The sequence below is a fragment of the Mesocricetus auratus genome, unplaced genomic scaffold (genome assembly GCF_017639785.1).
Source record: "Mesocricetus auratus isolate SY011 unplaced genomic scaffold, BCM_Maur_2.0 Super-Scaffold_100007, whole genome shotgun sequence".
NCBI lineage: Eukaryota > Metazoa > Chordata > Mammalia > Rodentia > Cricetidae > Mesocricetus > Mesocricetus auratus.
Window position 1 is genome coordinate 1,977,741 of NW_024429191.1, and position 12,726 is coordinate 1,990,466.

Below are 12,726 nucleotides of genomic sequence, written 5' to 3' on the forward strand. Positions count from 1 at the left end.
GTTTATTTGGGGCTCAGCCGGGCTAAGAATCTCATGTAAGGCTGAGCCATGTCACTAACACTCTTTGGGAAGTATTGACTGATGGAATTCTAAACAACTACATAAAGGTAACTGTCATTTTATAAGTGACTATTGCAGGTAAAGGGGTAAGAATGATCTGAACCCTTGCCCTAGATAAATCCAGGTATATCCAGAAATATGAGCCTTTTTTAAAAAGCTATCTTGCCACAATGGATCTCTGTAATATAATATAATGGTTAATGTTTTTTACTATATTATATATTGTTCTCCAAGTATGACATGACTGCTGCCATGCAGAAAATCTGCATAAGATTGGGCCTGTTAACATTACATTTTGAAGTGGAAGCAAGTTCACAAGGCCATACTCCTTCTCAAGATACAAGTAACAGTTGCTAGGGGAGAGGAACTCATGAAGCCCCTCCCCCTCCTGAAGATATATGACAGTTAACAGTTGCAGGGGGTGGGGGGTGGGGTGGGGGTGGAGCTTACAACGTCCTATTCCACTGTAAGGATTGTGACAGTTGACAGTTGCTGGGAGAGGTGTTTTCCCTTAGTGGTGTAGATGTTCAAAAGTTATGTGTGCTTCTGTAAGTAATTCCAATTAAGGGGGTGTTTATTTTCATTGCTGGTGCCCTGTGTGGAGTGAGAAGACTTTTGTTTACATCTCCTCGGAAAAAGCTCATAATGTATTAACAAACGGATAACAACTGGCTATTAGAAATTGTTATGAAACGCTTGATAAGCAGTATTTACACCAAAGGACACAGTTTAGGAAGTATTGACTGGAAGGTGTAAAAGGTTGGTAAGAGCCGGGCAGTGGTAGCACACACCTTTATTCCTAGAACTCAGGAGGCAGAGGCAGGCAGATCTCTGTGAGTTTGAGACCAGCCTGGTCTACAAGAGCGAGTTCCAGGACAACCTACAAAGTCAGAGAAACCCTGCCTCAAAAAACAAAACAAAACAAAAAACAAAATTGGTAAGGACTTCCATGTATGGTAAAATACAGTCCAGGGATGACCACCTGTTTTAGTAAATAAAAGTTTTATTATAACAGAACATACTTATTCATACATGTTGGATTGATGGAGGTAACTTGGAAATAGAATAAGATAGGCATCTCCAGAATCAGAATCATTCCTTTAATCTGAACAACTTTGAGTTGCAGTCACTTCACAGAGCAATGCCTACATGGCATAGGGTTCTTTGGGATATATAGTGTAGGGAAAAGGGGTCAGTCAAAGAAAAACATTTCAATCCTGTAACCAGAGCCAAATACACACACCCTGACCCCGAAACCAGGGCCAAAAAAACACACTTTGGCCCTGGAACCAGTGCCAGTCAAAGAAACACATCCCGGCCCTGAAACTGGAGCCAGATGGCTAAAAAGGGCCAGTGAAAGTAACACATATTGGTCTGGAAACCAGAGCCACAGCTGCCTCTGACCAACTGAGCACAAAACCAACCAATCCCTGAGCAGAAAACCAACTAATTCCTGAGCACAAAATCTAGCCAATCTGAGCTTGTCCAAGCTCAAGGGAACTGAAATCTGACCAATTCCAACCCTGAAAATTTCCACCCTAGAAAAAACTCCACCCCTAAGAAGCCCTATTGTAAGCCCTGTGCCTGTTCAGTTTGCTGCTGCCTTGGGCAGAGGCAGCCACTCTCATGGATTCCTCCCTCCTAATAAATCTTTGTTTTTGTTTTTGTTGTTTTTGAGACAGGGTTTCTCTGTGGCTTTGGAACCTGTCCTGGAACTAGCTCTGTAGACCAGGCTGGCCTTGAACTCAGAGATCTACCTCCCTAGTGCTGGGATTAAAGGCATGTGCCACCATCACCTCGCCCAACAAATCTCTTAAATGAGGTTTGGGTGACAACCTTCTTTCACTGGAGCAGAGACAGCCTGGCTAAGGGAGAGCAGAGGCCAGGACTGTACCACTTTCACTGGGGAAACCTTTTGCTAGTGGAGCAGAATTATGCACTCTGGGACCTGAACAGAGCTGTAACAACTTGGCTGGAGAAGAAGCCCTCTGTAGGAGGAAAACAGAACTCCGCCATTAGCCATGTGACTTATTAGAGGTGCATACAGATGAGGTAATAAAAGGGTGGTTTACTACATTAAACACACCCACTTTAGGCATGACTAAAGACGTATACTGATGTAGGCGGTGAACTACGTTATGTTACGGAGGAAGGTATAAAAGACTGAACAACGGAAGTCTAGCTCTCTTTTCCAGCTTTCTGGCTTCCAGTTCGGCAGCGGAAAACTACTCGGCTCATCTGCGTTACTTGTCTGTTGTAATTTCTACAATACTTATTTTAACTTTCAGTAAGTGTGCCGTTTATCCTTGCAGCATCAGCCCTCCCCTTCTGGGGCAGTTGTTGTTGCACTGGGGAAACCTTTCCCTGGAGTAGGGCTGTAAGCTACTGTATTTACAGTGACTTTGTGGTATTCCTTGACTCCCAATTGCCAGAATGCTTTTCCATCTCAACTGCAATGCTTACATATAGCATAGGGGTTACTGAACTATAGTTATGGTGTCTTTCAGAGCATTCTTTAGAAAAACTAAAATTATATTGTGTAAACTGGCACTGATCATATAGACCAGTCATAAATTTCTGTACAATATACCCTTGACCTGTTTCAAGAACAGCCTGATGGCTTAACTCCTATCTTTCCACTTCTGTAAACAATGCTGGCTTGCTACAGATGTCCACAGCTGCCTTTCTGAATATGTCACACAGTTGAGGTTTTTGCCTTTAAAAGCTCAAACAAATTGGGAGGTTGAGGCTCCATACCATTTGACTTATTCAGGTCTCTCAGTGGTCTCATAACAACAGGACAGAAAAGAAGAACCTTGGGTGAAAGATGAGAGCTTCAAGTGAGTTCCCTTGCAGTATGGATGTGGTAAATACCAGGTGGTTTGTGGACCTCCACATTGGAAGTACCGAGGGGTATCAGTCAACATTCATGTACAGAGTTCTCAATCCAGAGGTTTTAGTTCATTAACCCTTAGATATATACACAGTCTGCAACTGTATAACAGAAGCCATACATAGGTGCTAGAAACCCTTCTAAGAAAAAGTAGGCCAAACACTGTAGATTGTGGTAAGCCAGCGCTTCTACTGGCAACAATCGGGGGGAAAAAAAACCTACAAAAATCACTAAGGTATTGAAGAGCACTGGAAGCAATGAAAACCATTTATAGAGACAGGAAAGTCAGAAATGTGCTGAGGGATTTAAAGCTCCCCACACCTTTCTGGAAGACGTCTCATTATAGTCCTTGCTGGCCTGGAACTGGCCAGGCTGCCCTTAAACTGAGATCCACCTGCCTCTGCCTCCCGAGAAGCATTTGTTAAATGTGACATATATGAAGGACCAGAGTGCAATTATTGATTGAAAAAAAATCATCTAATTTCAACAGTCATGTGTAATGATTGACAAAATGAGTCTTAACAATTTTCTTTTTATAACTTCTGTCACATAGGCTTGCTGGAGTCCTCCAAGCATTCAGAGGCTGAGGAAGGAGGATCCTGAGTGTCTCAACCCTCAACTTCCCAAACAAAAGCCAGAGATGGGGCTCACCGATAGACTACTTGTCTATTATGGAAAAGGTTTCGGTTTGCTCTCCAGAACCACAAAACAAGTCATATCACACTGCAAACATTGTTTGTCCAAACACAAGGTTTCACATATTTATTACTGAACTCACCTACAAGAGCACAGAAACAAAGAGGCAACTCATGCTCCCAATAAACATACTCAGGTATCCAGACAATGGTAATGTTTTAAACTTGATACAGTAAGATAATGGTGACCTTCAGACAGCATTAAGTATGTGGTTCCTTATAGACCCAGTTTGGTTCTTCTCCAGTGTCTTTTTTTGGAGTTGTACATGATTTTATTGCCAGTTTTCATCTGAATCCATTGTGGAATGGGACGATTTTGCTTTTGTTTCTTAGCCAGGAATCGCTTGATCCTGAATGTCTTGTGAGAAGCCATGGTGAAGAACAGTCAAACAGGCACACACTGTGAGAGAGGAGAAAGGCAAAAACTTCTAGTTAACATAAAACAATGATGGTACCCAGACATGGTGATACATACCTTTAATCTCAGTACTCAAGAGGCAGAGGCAGGCAGATCTCAGAGTTTGAGACCAGCTTGGCCTACAAGGCAGGTTTCCCTATTTCAAAGCAAAACAGAAAAACAAAACGAAGAATGATGAAAAAGACACTCAAAAGGAAAAGCAAGTGAAGCAACCACAACACTTGATTCAGAAACTGGTATTAGTCACAAAAAAAAAATAAATCCACAGTTCTCAAGGCCAACCTGAGCTATATTCGACCATTTAAAAAAAACAGAATGTGGGAGAGAAAGAAGCTGCTTCACAAGTTGATTCATTAAATTGAAGAATCTGATAATTGGTTTTTACTAAGTAATTTTCTTCATGGATCAAACAGTTGGCAGAAATATATTGTGTTAAGGAAGACAATAGGTAATAGTCTCATGCCTCATGGGCTAAAGTTTTGTAGCCTCATTCTTATGACATTTTAAATCCTTTCTCAAACAGTGTTATCTTGCATGTGTATATAAATGTTTGCTGGTAAAATCTTTTGAGTGCTAAAATTATCAACTATTTTCTTTTTACTCTCTCATACCAAAAATAGCTTTAAAAATATATAACTAGACTAAAACCAAACAAAAAACAAAGAAACCTTAATTTTGATAATACAAAGGTTCAATTTTATTTGAATAATTTAAGTATGTTACAAAGTGAAAAGATGAGCCAGGCCTGGCAGTGTGTGCTGTTAATTTCAGTATTCAAGAGGCAGTCCTAGAGGCAGGAAGACCTCTACTGATCAAGGTCAGCCATCTAGCCAGTGAGGGAAAGAAAAAATAATTTAATAGTGTAAAGCATAGTTAAAAATAGAGCTGGAGCTGAGAATAAGTGTTCTTCCAGAGGACCCCAGTTTAGTTCCCAGCATCCATATAGCAGCTGACAAACATCTTTAATGCCAGTTCCCGGTACACACATGAATATATATGTATGTATATATGTATGTATGTGTGTATGTATGTGTGTATGTATGTGTATATATATATATTCATACAGACAAAGATAAATCTAAAAGTTAAAAGAGACAGGAGCTGAAATTCTCCATCACAAAGATGCGTTCATCCAAATAACTTTTTCCACACACTGAACTCGTGAACTATTTTATCCCTGAGAACTTGTATGAATTTTCCTAGCTTTTTCCTCCCGGGGTGTGGGGGGGTTACTGGCTGATATACTGACCACAAACTTCCCCTAATGTGCCATCTTTAGTGGTTTGACTAAAAATGCCACCCACCCCCTCCTAGGTCATCTAATTGAATGCTTAGTCATCAGGGAGTGGCACTCTTTTAAAAGGATTAGGAAGTATGTCACTGGGGGTGGTCTCAAAAGCCCATGACAGAACCAGGGTCTGTGTCCCTGCCTGTGATCAGGTTGTAGTTCTCAACCGTTTCTCCAGTGCCTGCCTGCATACTGCCATGGCCCATCCACGATGATAATGGACTAAGCCTCTGAAAATATAGGCAAACCAACAATTAAATTCTTTGTTTTGTAATAGTTGCCTTGGTCACGGTGTCTCTTCATAGCCACTAAACAGTGACTAAGACAGCATCTAAATATTATTTCCTATAATGACTTGGTACCTTAGGCCTGTAATCCCAGCACTTGGAAAGTGGAGTCAGGAAGAGCAGGGGACTACAACCTGAACTCAGGAAATAAAACCCAATTATGTTAATCAAACCTACGTATCTAAGAGAATGTTATAATGAACTAAATGAACTAAAAGGAAGTTGTTGGGCTTTTTTTTTTTAAATAAACAATTAATTGGAAAAAATGGCGTTTTAGCCAGGCGTTGGTGGCACACGCCTTGAATCCCAGCACTTGGAAGGTAGAGGCAAGTGAATCTCTGTGAATTCGAGGCCAGCCTGGTCTCCAGCACGAGTTCCAGGACAGCCTCCAAAACAATACAGAGAAACCCTGTCTCGAAAAACCAAAAAAAAAAAAAAAAAATGGAGTTTCCTCTTACCTCCGCTGAGTGTGCTGGATGTAGACAGAACGAGTTGGGCGCCCAATTCTACCAGGTTTCCTAGAATAAAAAGGGCGAACAAAAAGAATTAAAGAATTTTGCCGGGAGGCGCAAACCTTGAGCTGCACAGCTGAGGCAGAGGCCCAGGTGTGGCGCAGGTGTGGTCCAGGCCAGCACCCGTGACACCACCCAGCACGGAGTCCACCCCACCTGCGAGCGCTGCACAACCGGAGCCCTGGACTGCAACCCAAGGAATCGAGCACGACAGTTAAGATAATGGCGGCCACCGGAAGTCCGGTCTGGCCTCGTGGCCAGGAAGAGGCGTGGGATGTTGTAAGTACGCAGGTGCAGACTAGGCAAATTCTGCGGCGTCAGCTTCAGGCGGAGGAGAACCCTGGGCTGGAACGGGCTGAGTCTTGGTGACAATCAGTTGGATGCACAACAGACTGCCATGTACTTGCTGGTCTGCCCAGGATGACAGAATTATTAATGCCGCAGGACCTTGGGATCCAGAAACTGCGCATGCTGTTGTGCAGGGTGGGAGTGCCATCTCTCCAGTGTTACCAGAACTCTACTCTGCACCCCTCAGACTCAAAGAAAGTTATGTTTATTTATTTTTATGTTTCGTTGGTTTTTTGAGACAGGGTTTCTTTGTATAGCTTTGGAGCCTGCCTTGACACTCGCTCTGTAAACCAGGCTGACCACGAACTCACAGAGATCCGCCTGCCTCTACCTCCCGAGTGGTGGGATTCAAGGCATGTGCCATCAACGCCTGGCTAAGACTCAAATTTTTCACTAGTTGAAAGAGGTTGCAGACATGAAAACGCTTAGGAAATAACATGTCATGTGCCGTGGTGACTCTTGTCCATAATCCCAACACTTGAGAGATAGAGGGTAGAGAAAAAGAAATTCAAATTCATCTATGGCCACATAGCAAGGTCCAGGCCAGTCTGGGACATGTGAGACCCTGTTTCAAAAAGTAAAATCGCCTATTCAGTTGCTGGCTTTCCTTTCCCACTCTGGCAGAGGCAGCCATTCTACTGGACTCCTCCTTCCCAAATAAATCTCTTTCTCAAAAGAGTGTTAGGTAAAGATCTTTAGTCTCTGGCACAGAATATAACTTACTGAGATATTCGCTTAGGGGAACAGAGCAAGGCTCATAAGAACAGAAGAAACTTGCTGGGACATTACCTTAGAGGGATTGAGCAAGGCTGTAGCAGAGAAAAGCGACAACTTTTTGCTGGAGCAGGAGGAGATTGGTACATTTCTGCAGGGGCTTCCCCTTTAGCTGACTATAGTTGAAGAAGTAACATCTTGGGTGGAAGAAGTGGTTAGCTCAGAAAGGACGTTTCCTTAGAGGAACAGAGCAGAGCTCAGCTGTCATGGCTTCTCCTGGAGAGAAGGATTGCTATATCCTGTGGGGAGATCATCCCCCATTGCACCCCAGTTTCGGGTAGCCTGGCTTCCCTAAAAGTCAGGATACCTTTCTCTCCAGGGCTGAGCTGTCCTGTTGCAGCTCTAGACTCTCTAGAGCTGTCATAAGTAGCCTGGCTTCCCAAAAAATCAGGACACCTTTGCAGCCACAGAGCTGTAACACTCAGATTCATTTACACTTTGGTGCTGAAACCCGGCAGTCCCACCCACTCACCCACTCTGCTTCTTTTGATGTTGCATTGTGTTCTTGTTTCTTTTCTACATTTACAGCTCATTCCTGATCCACCACTTAATGGCCTTTTCTTCCCAATAGTTACAAACAACCCCTGTGGTGGGGTGTCCACCAAAGAAGACTTCTGGAACCAATAGAAAGTCTTTATTAGCCAGCTGGTGACTAAGCTGGGTGTTCTGGTTCCATTGTAGCCCTGACCTTTTCTCACGCTGAGCTTTTAAGCATAAAGTCCGTATTCTGAGTTGACATACTTCAGTTAGCAAGAACACTTAGCCAGAAGCAGAACAACAGAAGCCAAAAGGCAAAGTTAGAACATTTCAAAAGACCTTAGTTCTGGATTAGGTCTTTGTTTTTGTTTTGGCAGGTGGTGCTGTCTAGGTGCTGAGTTTTACAGCCTGAATGCTACTTCCATCATGGAGTCAGTTGTGCTAAGGTCTGGGAGCCTGTTATACCCACTTCTTATACTAATGTATTTTGCAGCCCATTTGCTTAATATGTGTGTCCTACAGGCACATACACCAGTCTCTAAACAATGAACCTAGCAACCTACTCCCATCTCTGAACAATGGTATAAACTTCCCAACCCCTGTAATGATCAAATTTAGATAAATTTCTATTCAAGTATGTTCTCAGGATGTCTGAGTATACAGAACAGTTTTAGGTCCAAACTGACAATGTCTTAAACAAGAATCTCACCTTGTAACAGAAAGATTGTTATTGGATAAACAGAAGGCTGCATTCGGCATTCTTAAGGAAATGAGTAAGGCAGATCTCTGTTAAACAGGCAAAACACTAGTACCTGTAGTGGTTTGAGTAGGTTAGAGTTCCCATAGATTCATGTGTTTGCATGCTGGGTCGTAGGTAGTGGCATTATTAGGAGGTGTGGTCCTTTTGGAGTAGGTGTGACCTTGTTGGGGGAAATGTGTCACTGTTGGAGCAATCATTGAGGTCTCATGCTCAAATTACACCCAGTGTGACACACACTCTCCTTTTGCTGCCTAAAGATCAAAATATAGAACTCTCAGATCCTTCTCCAGCACCATGTCTGCCTGAGTGCCTCCATGTAATGTACTAAACCTCTGACACTGTAAGTGAGCCCCAATTAAATGTCTTTCTTTATAAGAGTTGTCTTGGACAGGAGGCAGGACAGATGTCTCCGTGGTTAAGAGCACTGGCTGCTCTTCCAGAGAACCCAGGTTCAATTCCCAACAACCACATGGCAGTTCACAGCTGTCTGTAACTCCGGTTCCAGGGGACCTTGCCGCACTTGCTGCACAGCCTGTATCCGAGAATGTGCGGAGGGTGTCCGGATTGATGACACAGAGACCAGTTGGTGGTGCAAAGAAAGCTTTAAGCAGGCCCCAAGAAGGCTCAAGAAAACTTCCCAAGAAAGGCTTCCCAGGAAAAGCTTTTGCTCCATCTCTTACCCCTGGCTGGTTCCATGCTCTGACACCAGAGGTTGCAGTGGGTGGGTCAGAAAGAGATGGTTAGTCTTTAGAAAAGGTCCAAGTCAGGGCGTTCAGTAGGCGAGCCCTTATCAGGAACTTACTGCTCCGGTAAACATTTCTTATGGACACCGGATTGTTTTCCGTAAACATGTTTTTACCAAACATGTTTTACAGCTGCCTGCTCCCAGGCTGATGGGGAAGTGGGCCTCCAGCCAAGGTCTTTTGTTCCCACAGACCTGACACCCTCATCTAGACATATATGCAGGCAAAACATGAATACACATAAAAAAAAAAAGAGTTGTGGTTGTTGTCCTGGCTTGTACTTCTCCTCCAGCTTCTACCTTACGCCCTTAAAACTGACAAGGCTTTTCCCACTACTTGCTATTCTCTGCCCCTGAGAGATAGCCCAGCAGTTTGATTACCCAAATAAACTTTTCTTTCTACCCACAGAGTGGTCTAGTTCAGTGGAACTAGAAAGACTAATCTGTCCTGAGCTGAGAAGCTGGTTATTGTCAAGACATGAGGGCCACTATTACACATTTACAGATATCTTGCCATGGTAGTCATGCTTGTGCTTCATAGGCATCACAACTAGGTAGGGGTAGGAATTTCCTCCTCGTCTTGGCAGCTGCTGTACTAGGAAAGGTAATGCTTAGGAAGGAGGTTTTTTCAGGTCAGAGCCAGTAACCTGAATCCTGTGTCTGAAATGTATGGGGTCTTTAGCAATTGAGACTATCTTAGTTAGGGTTTCTATTGCTGTGCTGAGACACCATGACCACAGTGACTCTTTTTTTTTCAATTAATTTTCTTTTTGTTTTTGGTTTTTTGAGACAGGGTCTCTCTGTGTAGCTTTGGAGCCTATCCTGGAACTCACTCTGTAGACCAGGCTGATCTTGAACTCACAGATATCTTCCTGCCTCTGCCTTTCCAGTGCTGGGATTAAAGGTGTGAGCCGCCACCACCCAGCTCCACAGCAACTCTTACAAAGGAAAACATTTAATTCAGGGCTGGCTTACAGTTCAGAGGTCTATTCCATTATCATTATGGCCGGAGGGAAGCATGTCAGAGTATAGGCAGACATGGTGCTGGAGAGGGACTAAGAACTCTATATATCTCGATTCTCAAGCAGCAGGAAGGAAAAGTGACACTGATCCTGCCTTGAGCATCTGAAACTTCAAAGCCAACCCCCACCCCAGTTCAAATCACCACCATCTACCCTGCTCCTACTAGCATCTCCCATTAAGGGCTGCTTAAAGTGTCCAATCACTTTTCTAATGCAAAGTCCCAAAGTGTTCCATATTCTTCCAAAAAGTATTGTTATGGCATCTGTTCACAGCAATAAAACCCTAACTAAGACAGAAATTTATTTAACTTCTACCTCTGTGAGGCAACCAGAAGCAGCAACAATAGCGTTACTGTTTTGAGAATCTCTTAGACCCCTTTGCTCCTAAGATTTCTGATACTGAGGGTTTTGAATGAGCATGGTCAGCAAAAGTACCAGTGGCTAGGTGATGATAGTACAAGCCTTTGCTTTTTGTTGTTGTTGTTGTTGTTATTTGTTTGTTTTTTGAGACAAGAGTTTCTCTGTAGCTTTAGAGCCTGTCTTGGAATTTGCTCTATAGACCAGGCTGGCCTCGAACTCACAAAGATCCATTTGTCTCTGCCTTCTGAGTACTGTGAGTAAAGGCATGAGCCACCACCGCCTGGCATGGTGCATGACTTTAATCCCAGCATTCGCGAGGGAAAGGCAGGCAGATCTGGTAAAAGCAAGGTAAACTTGAGAAATTCCCTGCATGGCACAAGGCTGATTCAGCTTCAGCGAAGGAACCATAAACAGTTCCAAGGAGCACCCAAACTGTGCCCACCCTGGACAAAGTGACCCCATCTGGGTAGTCAGATAATGACTAATTTTGGTAAATAACATAACGTGTTGTTGGTGCACGCCTTTAATCCCAGCACTCGGGAGGCAGAGGCAGGCGGATCTCTGTGAGTTTGAGACCAGCCTGGTCTACCAAGCGAGTTCCAGGACAGGCTCCAAAATAATACAGGGAAACCCTGTCTCGAAAAAACAACAAAGAAAAAGAAAACCCAAACCCCCCCCCCAAAAAGCAACTGTTCTTGTGGGCAACTGTTAGTAACAATTTTGAAATTCCCCTAGTCCCCATGTCAATGAATCCAAAGGTCACCTACTCTTACCCAGTCCTGAACAGTCAAGGCAGGTACAACCCTGTTTGCAATTTTTTCCTTTAAAAACCTCTTACAATTGAGGCCAGGCACCATTTTCCTGAAGCTGCTATGCCAGTTTGCTGGACAGGGTCCCTGCTGAGGTTTGTAACTTAACATTAATCCTTGTGTATTTGCATCAGTGAGTCAGCTCCTTGGTGGTCTTTTTGGGGGTCTCATGAACTCGGCAAAACAATCTCTGAGTTAAAGGCCAACATAGTCTACAGAGTGAGCTCTAGGACAGCCAGGATTGTTACACAGAGAAACCCTTGTCTCTAAAACCAAAAGGAAAAAAGGAAGAAAAAAAAAGAGACAGGATACAAAATCAACTTACCAAAAACAAAACAAAAATAGTTATTCTATTTCCTAACAAGAAACAGGTTGAGAAAGGAGCACATTCTCATTCACAATAGCTTCAAGAAAAATAAGATATCTAGAATAAATCTGCATAAGAGGATGAAATACCTCTAAAGTGAAACCTTCAAGTTTCTGAAGAAATACTTGGGAGCCAGGCTGACCCAAGTCTTTCTCTGAGGCCCCCCGGTGAAAGGACAAAGGGGATATGCCATGCCCGCTGCACATCCTGTGTCCGAGAATGTGGCAAGGGTGTCGGGGAGGGGATTGACGACACAGAGACCAGAAGGCTCCTCAAGAAGGCTCTCCTTTATTCCTACTCTGGCTGGTTATTATATACCCTGACACAAGAGGTGGATGTGGGTGGGTCTGAGGAGGTGGATAGTCTTTGGAAAAGGTCAAGGACAGGGCGGTTCTCTGGGCAAGCCCTTTTCAGGAACTTATTGCCTCGGACATTGTATTGTTTTTCGTAAACATGTTTTTAGTAAACATTGTCTTACAGCTGCCTACTCCCCAGGCCATGGGGAAGTGGGTCTCTGCTCAAGGTCTGGTGTCCCCACAGGGATATTAGTTCTGTGTCCTTGTCAAAGGCAGACTTGCCAAGGTCAAGTCTTGGGTGAGGCAGGGTATCAAAGGAGTTAAGGTTTCATTTTAGTGAACCTGACATTTTCCCCTGAAGAACACTGGAATTAACATCCCTGTCACCTATGACATACTTGAGATACCCTGTGTTTCTTTCCTGTAACATTGGCTAATTAGCTTCCTGCCAGCTTTCTTCCACTGTATCACAGCTTTCTGATGATTGTCTCATTTCCCTTTAAAACTGTACATAAGGTGCTATATTTTTCAATAAACTTGCTTGTATGAGCCAGCTTGTGCAAGACCTCCTGAACCTAAACGTTCTTGTCTTCTTTATCATTTCTTGTCCCCTGGTCC

General features: G+C 43.5%; 1 protein-coding gene across 1 annotated transcript; it reads right to left on the reverse strand.

Moving 5' to 3' along the window:
* Positions 1-3,685: 3,685 nt before the first annotated feature.
* On the reverse strand, positions 3,686-6,419 carry LOC101824645 (60S ribosomal protein L39-like). Its single transcript, XM_021235623.2, has 3 exons — positions 6,310-6,419; positions 6,100-6,159; positions 3,686-4,048 (listed from the first exon to the last, which is right to left on the reverse strand). Exon 3 carries the CDS (start codon positions 4,019-4,021, stop codon positions 3,866-3,868), a length of 156 nt encoding a protein of 51 aa, XP_021091282.1. The 5' UTR covers positions 4,022-4,048; positions 6,100-6,159; positions 6,310-6,419; the 3' UTR covers positions 3,686-3,865.
* Between the last annotated feature and the right edge of the window lie 6,307 nt (positions 6,420-12,726).

Bases quoted from the DNA above. Each gene is read 5' to 3' on its own strand.
- LOC101824645 (XM_021235623.2), bottom strand. From the start codon at position 4,021: ATGGCTTCTCACAAGACATTCAGGATCAAGCGATTCCTGGCTAAGAAA.